Source organism: Mercenaria mercenaria, chromosome 10, assembly GCF_021730395.1.
Source record: "Mercenaria mercenaria strain notata chromosome 10, MADL_Memer_1, whole genome shotgun sequence".
In the NCBI taxonomy this organism is placed as follows: Eukaryota; Metazoa; Mollusca; class Bivalvia; order Venerida; family Veneridae; genus Mercenaria; species Mercenaria mercenaria.
The window spans coordinates 1,033,065-1,047,973 of record NC_069370.1 but is presented as its reverse complement, the minus strand read 5'-3'; the positions used below and the strand labels follow the sequence as shown (position 1 = coordinate 1,047,973).

Sequence of the window (14,909 nt, the reverse complement as noted above, 5' to 3'; positions counted from 1 at the left end):
GTGCAAAACTTGCAAACATTTCACAAAACATATTTTAGTGAATATTTGGGACATATGTTTCTCAAAGTTTGTTTGTTTGTTTTGGGATTTACGCTGTCTTTCAACAATATTTCAGTTATGTAACGGAGAGCAGTTAACCTAACCAGTGTTCCTGGATTCTGTACCAGTACAAACCTGTTCTCCACAAGTTACTGCCAACTTCCCCACATGAATCAGAGGTGGAGGACGAATGATTTCAGACACAATGTCTTCTATCAAAACGCCACAGAGAACATATGCCCCGCCCGAGGATTGAACTCACGACCCCATGATCCATAGATCTGTACTCTCCCTATTGAGATAAGCGTGTAGATTTTTCTTAATGTTAGTCTTAAACTTGTGAATGAGCAAGTCGTTAATTTCTGTTTTTGTTGGCGACACATTTACAGGTTGTATGGCTACCTTCCAGATTTGATGGTAGAGGAAGACCCCAGGTGCCCCTCCTTGCATTATTTCATCAAGGGTGGGTACTTTGGTAGATCCACTGACCTTCCACAAGCCAAATGGATTCCTTCCTCACACGAAGAACTCTCAATGCCCTGAGTGAGACTCAGGCCCATATCAGTGAATGGCAAGTGATTCAAAGTCAACAACCTTAACCACTTGGCTGCAGAGGCCCCCTGAATGGGAGAGTCCGTGAATGATTAAGGGAACTATTTTCCTCCCAAACTGTAAGTACAAACTACTAAGAAAACTGAGATACTGCCAAAACGTAAGTAAGGATGGATTCCTCATGGTATATCTGTACCAGATAGCCCACCCTCAACACACAATGACTAAATAAAACACAGTAGGATCACAGCAGGCTGATAATAGATCAGCGATGTTCAATCAATATTTTCTCATCTGATTTAATCATCAATATAACAATCACTGTTCGGAAAAATCATGGTACAACCATCAATTAATGACACTCCCATCTTGAGTGAAGAATTCAGCATTCCTGGTAAATAACTATACTTATCCTTAAAACTCTCAGCCCCTACTTTGTAGATAACACATGTATTACCTAACAACTTCTTCGCATGAATAGAAGGTGGAGGACACATTGTCATGATATCAGATCAGGTCTTTCCCCAGGCGCAAAAGGTGCAATGCTACTGCAGTGCCTTATAGCAGAAAACCAGACGTGTATATAATTATTGTCTTCTGTCAGATCGTTTGGAGAACATATGCATTCTGCCTCAATCGAGAATTAGTCCAAGATAGCACTTCTGTGCCCTACCTATGGAGCCTACTTCAGGTAGACTTTCTTTTATCTACAGTTGTATCAGAAATATACTTTCTAATCAGCTTTTTCATTTGTACAGACACATAAAACAATCATGTTTAAGCCTTCATTAAATTAGGTAGGCTTATACATTATTATAAAGCGATAAAACAGAGCAGAAAGAAACATCAGAGAATCTGTTTCCACTAAATATATGATGGGAGTTGAAATCTTCACAAAATAAGCTCACATAAAAATTATCTAACTTTATCTCTCAGAGAAGCTTGTACTGCAGAAAATATTCCACATTCTTCAAATAGCTTTCCAGTTTCCAAAAAAAGATCAGTGTTATCTGTTTTAATTTAAATCTTAGAACAACTTAAGTTATACTTGGTTTTACAACATTTACATGTTCTCAGAAATCTCCTACCATATAAAATGAAAGTGCGGGATCAATGATCTTACAGAAAAGATACGCCTTGACCTCCTACTCTGGCCTCCTACTTTGGGATTTGAAGCAATAACCCCCTGAATGGAAATCTTGTTTTGCAAACTTAATCCTAACAAGCTGATAAATATGACAGGTGTTAAAGAGAAACTGAAGTGGAAGTTATGCCAGTACAAACTAATTAAAGCCACCCTGAACACAAGTAGCACTTAGCCAAATGTTATTACTGCTTAGAATCAACCTGAACAAGGCAGTTTGAAAGACAGTTATATCCCCCACCGCTGTTATGGATAGTGAAAGGTTGATAGTTTTGGGTAGAAACATTAAACATTTGAGTTGTGACCTTGACCTTGAGCTGGCATGGGTGAATTTTGAGTTCTGCAAATTGTCTTGATAAGGGGAATATTACGGCCAAGTCATATTAAAATCCTTCAAGGGGTTGATGAGACACAGAGTGGACAAAAAATGGAAAGCTCAAACCTTTGACCTTGAGTTGTGACCTTGACCTTGAGTTGTGACCTTGACCTTGTGCAGACATGGCTGACTCCTGAGTTCTGCACATTGTCTTGATGAGGTGATCATTTGATCCAAGTTTCATGAAAATCCTTCAAGGGGTTTAGGAGGTACAGAGCGGACAAAAAATGTTACCGACATACGGAAGGACGGACACCATTCCTATAACACCACACCACTCATGACAGGGGATTAAAAAAAATGTTGTCATCTGAGACAGAACAATCCTCCTGTATGAACAATAACAAGGCAAAGCAGTTTTTTTTAAAATCATTCCAACAAAACTTTTGTATAAGAAGCATTTGATATTGATAATACTTTATTAATAGCCAGCAGATACAAATCAGCTGATTGTATCCAGAGACTTTCAACACTGGAGTTCTGAATAATTCCATTCAACAGTTACTGAGAAATGAGTCCAAGCCTATAAGACTTGGACCAAACTGACAAAATTAATAATGCAGTTATTCAAAGGTTGAGTGCAAAAGCTCACTGACCAGACAGAATCTGGTCAGACTTCTGAGAACAAAAGCTCTACTGTTGCCAACCCAATGAAGAATAAATTCAATCTGCCAACAGATGAATCAAAACATATGTGCAACATCTACACTTGAGAAACAGAGAAAAAAACCAACAAAGACAGGTCATTCACCTGCGGATGACTTATAATACAGTTACATTATGTTACTTATATACAAATGACAGAACCTTTGTTTGCCTGGATGGTTTTCTATGGGAAAAATGCCATGCATTAAACTTTTGACATACATCTTGCTAGAAATGCTTAAATCACAGAATGATATCAGTCAAATATATTTTACTAATGAAAATATAAATATAGAGGGGCATGATGGCTATCCAGCCAGTAAATTTTCAGTGAACACCCCTTTGAATAATAAATGGTAATTCCCAAACTGAATGATGAATCTGTCCATTTAAGAAATTTAGCAGGCTAAAGGTTAAAATTGGGTGGTAAAACACACAATTGGAGCATGCTGAGGGTATTTTGAAAGGTCTCTATTATAATGGCTCTTTCTTGACTTCTAACATCCCCTAAAAGCTACTGAGTGTCCCCATCTGTATAACACTGGGAGAGGACCTAATAGTGATACTGCAGACCAAGTCTGATGAAGATGCATTCAGTAGTTCATGAGAATTGTTTAAAAGGTATTTTTATTTAGCTCTAGTGGCCCCTAAAGAGGCCCTAGTGCCCAAACAAGTTTGACAGGGGATCTTACAATGATGCTACAAACCAAGTTTGATGAAGATCCATCAAGCAGTTCACGAGACAAAGTCATTTGAAGGTTTTTCTCTTCTTAGCACTGGCGGCCCTTTAAAGGGACCAAGCAAAAAAAAATTTGAACAAACTTGACAGGAACTATGCCACAATATTACTGACCAAGTTTAGTGCAATTCTGACTTGTAGTTTCAGAAGAGGTGTCATCTGAAGAAGAGTTTGGACTGAAGACTGACAGACAGTGAGCTATCATAATAGCTCACCCTAAGAACTGAAACTTTGTACTTATTTGAGCTAAAAACACCAAGACATCTTAAGTCTCACAGAAACATCATGCACATTGGTCATCACCTCAAAACATGCATAGATATTATTTAATTTATTACATAAACCAAAAGATCATTAATAAGGTATTTCAAAAACTTGATAGTCTGACAGTTTCACTGCAAAATTAAGAATAATGAATGAAAATGCTACTTTCAAATGATTATAAGATGTATCAGATTCTGTGAAAATACTAGTCTAGGTATTATATTAAATAGGTAGTATTTCACCACAGTATTATATAAGATATCCAACAATAGTCTGACTAACCTCCAATATCTTTTTGGTTTTGGCCTGAGTATAACAGCCTCAGGTTGTATGAAGCATTAATACTGACCCATCAACTTTCATGTAAATACTAAGTAGCAAAAGTAACAGAAGTGGAATTCCATAAATGCAATTATTCTTTTGGAAAACTGTATTAATGTAATCTAATAAAACTCTTATCAAGGTTATAATCTTTTATCATAATTAATTATATGGATGGAAATTTGTAATAAGTTAAATGCTGTAAATATTAAGATAAAATTTGAAAACTGAAGTTTATTCGAAGTAATGAAGAATCCTCTATGTCAATTAATTTCTATATATACATAAAACTCCCAACACAATCATAGATGAGTATCATACTGAGGCCCAACTGATCATAGTAGTAAAAGTACCTTAAGGCTTTTGATTTTAAGTTAAAAACATATAAAGCAGATGTCCAAATAGAGAATAATGCATAATTATTAATTAGGCATATTCTCTGTTTGGACATTAGTTCAGTTTAATTTAAACCCTTCTTCAAACACTGCACATGCACTTACAGTCAATGCAATAAAGATGAACAAAAACTGAGACAGCCACATTATTAACAAACCCTTTTAAATACCACCTATTAAAAGTGATACATGGCTTGTGAAGCTTTTCTGGATGTGGATTGTCATCCAGAAAAGGAGTTTGATAAATATTATAATGCAATATACGTATACATGTAAATACTGAATAAGTTGTTTAATTAGGGTGTTGGTACTGGCAGTGGTGAAGCGGTCTACATAGACTGCATTACGTTTAATTGTTGAATGCAATAATGGGAAGTGGAGTTAACCTTGTTCTTGATTTTGCCAATTATCATTTGCCAGTGACACCAAGATAAGCCACTGAAGTGTTACAATTTTGATTTTACTTACAAGTTTATAAAATCTAAAATCATTTTGATTTTAATAGTTTTCAAAGGTTAAGGGTACTGAACAGGTGAAAATAAAATGTATATATGTTATACTTCACATGATTGTGGTCTCAAAAAAAAGCCCAAAGTTTGTTAATACAACAAAACTATTCCACTTTTGAATTGTCAACTTTGTATCGAAAATCAAGATCAACATGACAATTTCATTTCAGACCAAGTTGAGATTGCTACCCATGGTTCTTAACAGCACTAGTCTTTTATTTAGATCAGTAATATAATGTATACATATGAAAATTAAGAGTATTTTAAACTCTTGAAATATCCTGCCATTGTAAGTTACGATCAGAACTGGCTAGCTAATATAGTGTTATTTCTAGAGCTCAAAAAGGGCAGGGTGCTGCCAAAAAGGGGCAGGGTGCTGTCCGAAAGGGGCAGGGTGCTCTTTTAGACGTGAAAGTAATCATATATATATATCAGTAGTTGCATTTCTAGATGTCTATAGTTAATATGTATTCCATTTATCTTTATAAGTTTATTGCACACTTAAAAGAAATGTCACAGAATAAAGTGGTAAATCTTCCCAAAACCAGTAACAAAGTTTACAAAGGCTTTTTACTTACTTTATAGTTTAGGTTAAACCATTCAAGCCTTTCTCTTAAAAAATGTCACCAAGAATGTCAACTTATTCATATGAATATGAAATAGTGGAGGGCCTTAATATAAGCTTAATCTTGACCAAGATCATGTTGTAAACAACATAGTTAAAGGCCTGTTTCATGTCACATTGTAAACTAATAATTATCAAAATTAAGTCATGTTGTATTGATCAGGTCTTTCATCAATATTTCATTAACAGAAAAGTGCTATTACAGTCAGGTTAAAGTTTACTAAAACGCATATCCAAAATATACTATCCGGATACTGGTACACTTTCGGAATGTTGTCTGAAAGTAGTTTTTACTCACTTTTCATGACCCACTAGAGTAAACCAGAGATAGTTCCTCAAATTTTGATGTTTCTCATCATAAAAAATACCCCGACTGTCAGCTTTTTTGAAGGAAATATGGAAAAATTGCATACGACATCGGGAGTAATAAGACTCGTGAAAGGACATTCTAAACTTACTTTAACTTTCGATATTCATTTAAATTTGTGCATTTTCCAGTTTAAATTACAGTAGAATCAAACTGCATTGATATTATACTTGTTATTATACTAAACAACGGTCTAATTTAAATTTTGCACAAAGAAATCTAGGGCACTTTTCACGTGCTCGGTAATCAGCTGGCCGCTTACGCACGCCTTTTTGACATTTCACAGGATCCATACTCTTTATCAATTAGTTTTAACACTTCATTGATTCTCATTACCTGTGTGCACTCGCCGTGACGTAATTTGCTGATCAAAAAATCGTCGGGGCATGTCAACAGAGAAATTGGCGGGATTTAGCAGAAGATCAAAGGCAAGAGGGCACATTTTAAGGGCAGCGTGGCGGCAGTAAAAAAGGGCAGGGCGGGGCGCCCCGCTGCGTCGCTCTAGAAATAACACTATAATAGTAGGGACGTTTTGTGACAGCGTGATAACTTTTGACTGTAGCTGTCCCTTCTTAGAGGGATGACAACTATAAAATAACAGATCATTATAAAATAAGTCATCCCGATAAGCCAAACTTTGTGAGTAAGGCTACATAACTAGATCTTGTTTATTGAATAAATTATCACTATAAATCAGCAAAGCACACAGTAAAAGCTAATAACTGTTTTAGTTATATATTACCTGTCACACGTTAACTGCTGCCTGTCACACTCATGCTCCTGCCATTAGCCATTCTCTGCTTACAGCCAAAAGGCCACGGTGCTGTTCACAATGTCAAGGTCGCAACATCGTCTCAGACATGCGATTATTCATGCAGTTTCCGTATGATTCTCGCTAACAATTAGTGTTAAAATTCCCGATAGATTCGTATTTGAAATTAGTTACGACTGTCGACAAGCACGATCATTAACTGACAACATTCATGCCTTTAAAAAATCATCTAAATGTAAACTAAAACTTGAATTCCTGAAAAAGAAAACATTTTTTTTTTACAAAAGTCCACATTGTCTACGCAAAAATTGAAAGGAGAACATACCTCTGAATATAGTCTAAAAAAGCAAATCAGTAACTGGACAATTACAACCGTAAATTGTAATTTTTCGGCTTTTTCACTGACTGTATCAGATAGGTGGTGCCGGCGAGAAAAATGGCTGCCTAAAGACACTTCCGCTTTAGGCCTTTATCCAATCAAAATATGCCTTTGTCATTTGGCCTAATTGTAACCAATAGGATTATTCCATACATATTACGCTAGGAACATTAATCTGGTTCCCAGCTTTTTGTGTTTGCTGAACATTATTCAGAATGTCGGTCAGCATGGTCAGTACAATACGTCAGCTGGTATTAAAACGAGTAAGTACTTTTAACTATTTCTTCTTGCAATCCAAATGATAAAACTTACAATAAAAATAAGTTATTTTTCATAGGAGCACATTTCCAGTGGTTACATAATTTTCAGCAGCAGCTGCTGAGAAACGGGTGATGATGAAACATTAATGAAAACAACAATGACTGATCGTATGGATTCAGAAAATATTTGTCTCCCTATTTCTTTGTTTTAAACCCTTGACCCAAATACCCATTAACCTTATGACCTACATACGGGGAGCATAGGGCGGAGTAAGCGGGATATACCCCTATGCACCCCCTTTCAGATCTGTCAGACTTCATTTATCATGCGACATGTGCAAGGATTTATGGCTTTTAAATGTAAAATGAAGATTTAAGACACTTTAAGAAGATTTTTTATTCACTTGGCTTGTAAACTATGCACAAATGCAGTAATAATATAGACTGTCCTTGCAGATATCATGGTTAAATGCAGATTAACACAAGTCTAATTTTAATGTGGCACTATTAATACAAAACCACTTTATGAAAGGATAAAATTTCAGTCTGTTTAATTCATTATTTTTTTGCTTTAGACATAGGCAAATAATTTGTGAAACACTTATCTAAAGATAGATTTATTCATCTTTTTCTGGCTTGTAGTTCAATCAAAAATGAAAACATTTCTATTTAAATTAGCAACTAAATTGAAAATAAGAACTGAAAAATCACGTTTAACCATTATGATTAGCTGCTAGCCAACATTGGATTTTTCGGGATCAAGGTAAATTAAAAAGGAAAACCTCGAAGTTTGTAAAATACAGCGATTTTTTTGTCAGTTTGGGAAGAGGTCCGGTACCAACTGAATTGGGGATTGTAATGTGTATTGAATGTGCTATTGATTGCTTTTTTTTTCTTTTTCAGAGTTGACATGTGTATTATAATGTATAAAATTGTATTGTGTATTAAATGTGCTTCTTATTTTCATTGTTGAATGAGTGTCTTTTGTGATGATGTAAATAAATGTAAAAATATAAAACGCTTTGTTTTTCTTCTGCAAATACATTTTGATGATAAATTAATTTCTAATTAGAAACATCAATGAAATGTCGGGAATTTAATGAGCAGAATGTGCCACAATTAGCACCTCACTGACATTCTAGAAATGCAAGGAATTTAGCACATTTTAAGTATAATAATCATCGATCATCAGTTAAGCTTTGGGGACAGTTACGCTAACTTCTTAAGATAAGAATTTTAATTCTTTTACTATAAATATACATTTTGTATATCTAAATTTTACTTTTTATAGTATTTGTTTTTTTTTCTTATCAAATTCTTTGTATATAATTATATTGTATTAATATTGAATAGATTTAAAATGTTTTAATTCTCAATAGAAATTCTTAATTTTTTATTAATTCAAATTTAACATTTTGAAAAATAAATTGTCTTGCGTCGAACTTAACATTTGTAACCAGTAATAAATACATAAGTTTCGTCCATAATAATTAGTTTAACAAAAACTAAATCTCTATATATCTTAATCGATCGGCAATTATATCATTTATTTTTCTTTTCATTTTCTGTATAAATAATTAGCTTTAAAATTATCTTTGCAAAATTAACAACTTGTTTGCCACACGAAGTACATCAACAATAAAACGACCAACAAACAATCATTATTACACTATAACAATAAGTATGACGAAACCACTTCTCACTTACTATATAAATTAAGTATGACGAACCGGTGATTTGACGAAACCACTACCATCCGGGAAAATCACGGCATGTTTTCTCATTTTGGGAATTGTTGGTGTCATTCTGTTTTTCTAATCAACAGTAATAAAAGCCCCAGATAGGCCTGTACTTTATATTGAATATAAACTTCACGTGTCTTTGGGGTTAGGCCAGAGTTTGTTAATTTTTCATTACTCAGACCCTCCTGCCCTATTTTCTGTCATTTTCATAAAAAAAAATGAAATTTCAAAAATTTCAAATTTTTTTAAAGGTAGATAATCAGATTTTGGCCATGTAACGGCTTTGTTCGAAACTGTAGCATCTGATCATTTACACTCATTTATGACCACTTAACACTTAATACAAATTAGATTTTCACTGGAGGTATTTTTAAAGTTTCATTTTCCTATCCTGGTTGCCCAACCAAGATAGAGTTATTTTATCATAAGTATAAATTTGATAAACATACTTTGCCTGAGGAAATGTATAAATATTAGACATATTGTAATATATTTGTAAAATATTTGCATTAAAAATTATGTATTTAGATGGAATTCATTAGAAACGCAAGTTTGAAAAATTATTATTACCTCCCTTTGCCTATCTTGGTTGCGCAACCAAGATAGATTGGAAATAAATGAATTCAGAAGCTACACACAGCTTTAAAACTTGCATTTTGGTTCAGATTGTTCAATAGTTGATATGTCTATCAAATGCAAATGTAAAACTAGACATTGTATCGAAATAAAAAGAAATACCCAGCTTTTTATATACTTTCATATTAAAGGGGAGTAATTACAAAATTTTATAAAAAATAATAAAATATACATTTCAAATAGGAATCTAACTCTATGTAATCGGTCTTTTCGTTCCTTAAATAATTCTCTACCAGAATATATACAAAAAGTAAAAAATGTCATTAAATGTTGATTAAATGTGATTGACCACCTTTAAGGGCAATGATATTGATGTTTTGCTGAGTTCTGATGATGACAACTCCCAATATTTGTCAGTGCACTAACCGTCAGTGTCATATAAGCGCGATTTCCTCTCAAATAAAACCTTCTTCCATAATTATATATGTAAACAATTGTGTGAAATTTAAGATTACCTTTGAATCATTTACAATATACGATGAAAAAGCGAAATCTGGTTTATTGAATGACAATTAAACAAGGAAACACAAGTTCTGTAAAGGCCAAGAAGATGAAAGCATGAAAATTTTTACGGTGTCTCAAATATATGCTAGATGTAACCGGATGTAAATAACAATGGCAACATTGAATGCATTTTGGAAATAGAATATGACATGGGAAGAGGTATATTGAGGTGACCCAAGGAGCAACAAAGTGCTGCCGAACAAAGGAGTCATTCGATATAGTTTTTGATCACTTATCATTTGTTGTTTTACTGCCTTTTTTTCCCCCTCCACCTGTCAACATTTTTCTGCACAGAATCTGAGTAACAAAAAATTAAAAAACTCTGACCTTATAAATGTAATCTAGGTGATAGCAACAAGTCCCATAACTCTGACATGCATTTTGGCCAAATTATGCCCCCTTTTGGACTTAGAAAATCCCGGTTAAAGTTTTGCATGCAAGTGAAGTACATATAGCTATTACTTAACCTTTAGCATGCTAGATAAATTATCGTCTGCTGGAAATGTCGTCTGCTGAAATTGTAAAGTTCATTCAATTTGCTCCAAAATTGGAAGAAATATTGTCAGAGTAGCAAACAGCTTGGAACCTGATCAGACGCCGATTTAATCGGCGTCTGATCTGGTTCCAAGCTGTTTGCAAAGGCTGTTAAATTCGCCTGCAGCAGGCTAAGGGTTAAAGGCATATAGCTTTGAGACTTATTTTTTCTTTTTCTAGGTCAATATACAACCTCACTGGGTCAAGTTCCATAAATCTGACTTGTATTTTAGCTAAATTATGCCCTCTTTTGGACTTAGACAATCCTGGTTAAAGTTTTGCATGCAAGTTACTGTCTCCAAAACTATTGCAGATATTGAATTGAAACTTCACATGTGTCTTTGGGGTTATAAAACTAGGCGATGGCATCAAGTCCCATAACTCTGACATGCATTTTGGCCAAATTATGCCCCTTTTTGGACTTTTGGAAAATCCTGGTTAAAGTTTTGTGTGAAAGTTACTATCTCCTAAACTTATGCAGATACTGGATTGAAACTCTGTAGATATTTTAACATTTAGGGTAATATTCCTGCTTCTGGGACAACAGTTGGAATAGTCGAGCATTGGCTGTCTTATGGACAGCTCTTGTTAAATTGGGAAAAGGTCCTTTTACCGGTACTTTATAAAGAAGGAAAAGAAATCGCTAAAAAAGTTCTCCTAAATAAAAGATGTGTATACCGAAAAGAAAACAACAAAAATTTCTACCAAAGTACCTTGATCTATTTGCAATATTTCTTGATGATGATCATTAAAAATTGTAAATAGCGAAATGCACAGAAAGCATGATAATGAAGATCGCTGCAAGTCACTCAATGATTGTTGTCAGTAATTGATATTTTGTCAATAAGCTGTAACAAGACTGAACACTACATGACAAACTTCAATCCACAAAGATGCCACTATAGTGCTTAACCCTTAGCCTGCTGGCGGCGATTGGTTTTGCCTTTGCGACCAGTGCAGACCAAGATCAGCCTGCACATCCGTGCAGGCTGATCATGGTCTGCACTGTTCGCTATTCAGTTAGTAAATTTTCAGTGAACACCCCTTCGAATACTTAATGGTATTGCCCAAACTGAATGATGGAACAGTCCCATTTTAGAAATTTAGCAGGCTAAGGGTTAAAGAAATAACTACACATCATCATAATTTACATATGAGTAGGTGTGTTGTTTAAATTTCATTTTGTTCATATTGTCTTCATTTGTTTTTTTTTTTTTTTTTTTTTTTTTTTTTTTTTGTTTATGAAAGAAATGCTACTTTTGCATGCAGCAAAATGTCGTCAGGGGTAGTGACATTATTTCTGGATCAGCTGTCGTAAATGAGAAACCAATTGTAAATCAAGACTGGGCATTTGCAGTAATAAGGGTATCAGTGTAAATCAATAATTAGGATAATAACAATACCTACTTCTGATACTGGGACAGGTGAGAGCGGAAATATTCATGCTCAAATATTAATCAAGTCACCATTTTATCTCAGAATCTGCTTACAGTTTTCTGGGGAACTTACTGGCAAATCTGCCCCCTTAAAAATGAAATTTCTCTCATCTGCTGCTCCAAAAGAAATGTAATCATACAATGCTGTGCATGTAACATATACAGCATGTATAATATGCAGTAGCAGTGCAAAAAAGATTAAATTTACACATGATAAGTGCAAAGTATAAGAGGTTTTCTCTTGAAAGGTTTTTGGTTAATGGGTAGAAGACATTGTGGAGGATATGAATACTATTTTATTTTCACCTTCTATTCAGCCATCTGTCTGTCACTCTGTCAGTCACAGTTGGTGACTTTAAAAGTACAAGAGATGTTTCATGAAATCTGGGACATATGCTGCAAGAAGTACATGTCTGTAGAATTTATTTTGTCCCTTTATCTGTCTGTCCATCCATCATTCACAGAAGATAGATCCTTTGTTAACTTAGCCTGCTAAATTTCTAAAATGGAATGGTCCATCATTCAATTTGGACAGTACCATTTATAATTGAAGGGGTGTTCAGTGAAAATTTACTGACTGAATAGTGAACAGTGCAGACCATGATCAGCCTACAGTGCAGACCATGATCAGCTGGCACAAAAGTGCAGGCTGATCTTGGTCTGCACTGCTCGCAAAGGCAGAATCACTTGCCGCTAGCAGGCTAAAGGTTAATTTTTCAAACATGACTTACTAATGGTAGGATAATTGAAGAATATGCTAGTTCTTAAATCAAAATATTTCCTATGGCAGCAGGTCTGACAAAATGTTCCTTCTGGAAGGGTACTTTTATTGCCTGGCTTTGTCTTGATGTGACTGGTCTATACCATCTTAACTCTTACCTTGCTAAATAACTATAATGAACATGTCCATCTTTCAATTTGGACAGTACCATTAAATGTTAAAAAGGGTGCATACCAAAAAGACACTGACTGAAAGGCGAATAGTGCAGATCATGATCAGACTGCACGGATGTGCAAGCTGATCATGATCTGCACTGGTCGCAAAGGCAAAATTGGTCATGTCCAGCATGATAAGGGTTAACTCTATTATGCATAACCAGGCTTCTGAACACAAGTTTACCGAAACACTGTTTATGTGATGGCAAGTCATGTCCAAAGCCAAATTTTTATGGTAACTGTTTAGTAGGTCAAAGGCATTAAGTCAACTTTTTGAATATATTTCTTTTCAAAATAACAGACATTCATTACATCTTTAACCAGATTGTTATTAAAAGAGTTGTAGAAATTACAGCAAATGTAAAATTACATAGGGCTATATCAGGTCAATCACATTGTTACTACGACATGTTAAAACCTACCACAGAATGACTGTATTGACAAACTCTGTTGTATATTTTGATTTTCAGTTGATCAAGTGCCTTTTCATGCAGAATACTCTTAGTACCCTCCCTCCTACTTATTAAGGAAAAACTGGATGAAAAACTACCAATAAATTTAAATGGCTCTTTAGGTAACAAACAGTTTTAAGATCTTGAACAATGCTACTTTATTTTAGCATAATATGGTATTAATCACAAGATTATCTAAGCTGTATTTTCCTGGTATCAAATCATTACACAATTTTGAATACCAAGAAAAAAGGATTGACTGTGGCTTAGTACATAGTAGTGCATTGCTTGAATTCATGTCAAAATTGTTTCATAACTTTCCTTGAAATTAATTAAAACACAATGACATTAAAGTATTTTTATTTAACTCTGACCTGGGTAAAGCTGACCACCTTTAAACTGTGTTTTAGGGTTATTAAGTGTACATGAAGTGAAAATTTCTGCTTGTTACCTTGTATAATTTTTTTGTAATTGAATGTAAATACGAGCTGCAAGTTGTTTAAACATCAATCAAATCAAATCAAAATTTATTTATTGTCGGAGAGATTTCAACAAGTTAACATAAGCTACACGTATGTATAGCTTTTTACCGACACTTGTCCTATAATAAATGTACCTGTTCTTTGTTAATAGGCAATATTCCAGTCTTATATAATTAGTGAGTTTGCTTGGTTTAAAGTATCGTGTCGTGCCATTGTTATAGTTTTGCATTTTAGAGAATGAATAGTTGGATCATGCTTAAAGCTACAGAATAACTGTATTTGTATTTTCATGATATAGTGGATAAAAAACCAAAGACGCAGTCAATTTACAATTTACTTATATTCCAACATTTCGGCTTCATGCCTTCTTCAGGGAATAATGATAATAAACAACTTGTATAACGTCATAGTACGTTACGTGAAAATTGGGGGACGCAGACAGCAGTATAACAGACGCAGCGTCATAGCTGATATATATGCATTTAAATTAGTACATTTGGATAAGAAAGAATTTAAATATATAAAAACATAAATCAGCAATAATGTGAGGTATAATGTAAAGAACCATCAGATCAAAACGATACAGTTGATGGTAATTTTATATGATTTGCATGAAAAGATTGAGAAATACAAGTATCTGGTTACAAAATTTGAAAACCACAAATTCATACCTCCAAGAAATAGCTGTTTTGAACAAAACCATGAAATTTGCACTTGGAATTAACTGATTTTACAGTTACTTTAATAGATTTTTGTCAAGAAATATGCTCCTACATCCCCCTGCTCTACTACCCACATCT

The 14,909-nt window shown here is 34.2% G+C and overlaps 1 protein-coding gene and 1 long non-coding RNA gene across 2 annotated transcripts in view; one reads left to right on the top strand and one right to left on the bottom strand.

Annotated features, from left to right (window-relative positions):
* The window catches only part of LOC123559944 (uncharacterized), a 39,802-nt gene extending 32,581 nt beyond the window's left edge, over nucleotides 1-7,221 (bottom strand). Inside the window, exon 1 of the long non-coding RNA XR_006688070.2 lies at nucleotides 7,074-7,221. This is a non-coding gene — a long non-coding RNA (uncharacterized LOC123559944). The remainder of the gene's footprint in view (nucleotides 1-7,073) is intronic.
* A 75-nt stretch (nucleotides 7,222-7,296) lies between these two features.
* The window catches only part of LOC123559943 (serine hydroxymethyltransferase, mitochondrial-like), a 38,464-nt gene continuing 30,851 nt past the window's right edge, over nucleotides 7,297-14,909 (top strand). Inside the window, exon 1 of the mRNA XM_053552090.1 lies at nucleotides 7,297-7,390. Within this exon, the coding sequence (XP_053408065.1) occupies nucleotides 7,343-7,390 (48 nt within the window). The 5' untranslated portion in view covers nucleotides 7,297-7,342. The remainder of the gene's footprint in view (nucleotides 7,391-14,909) is intronic.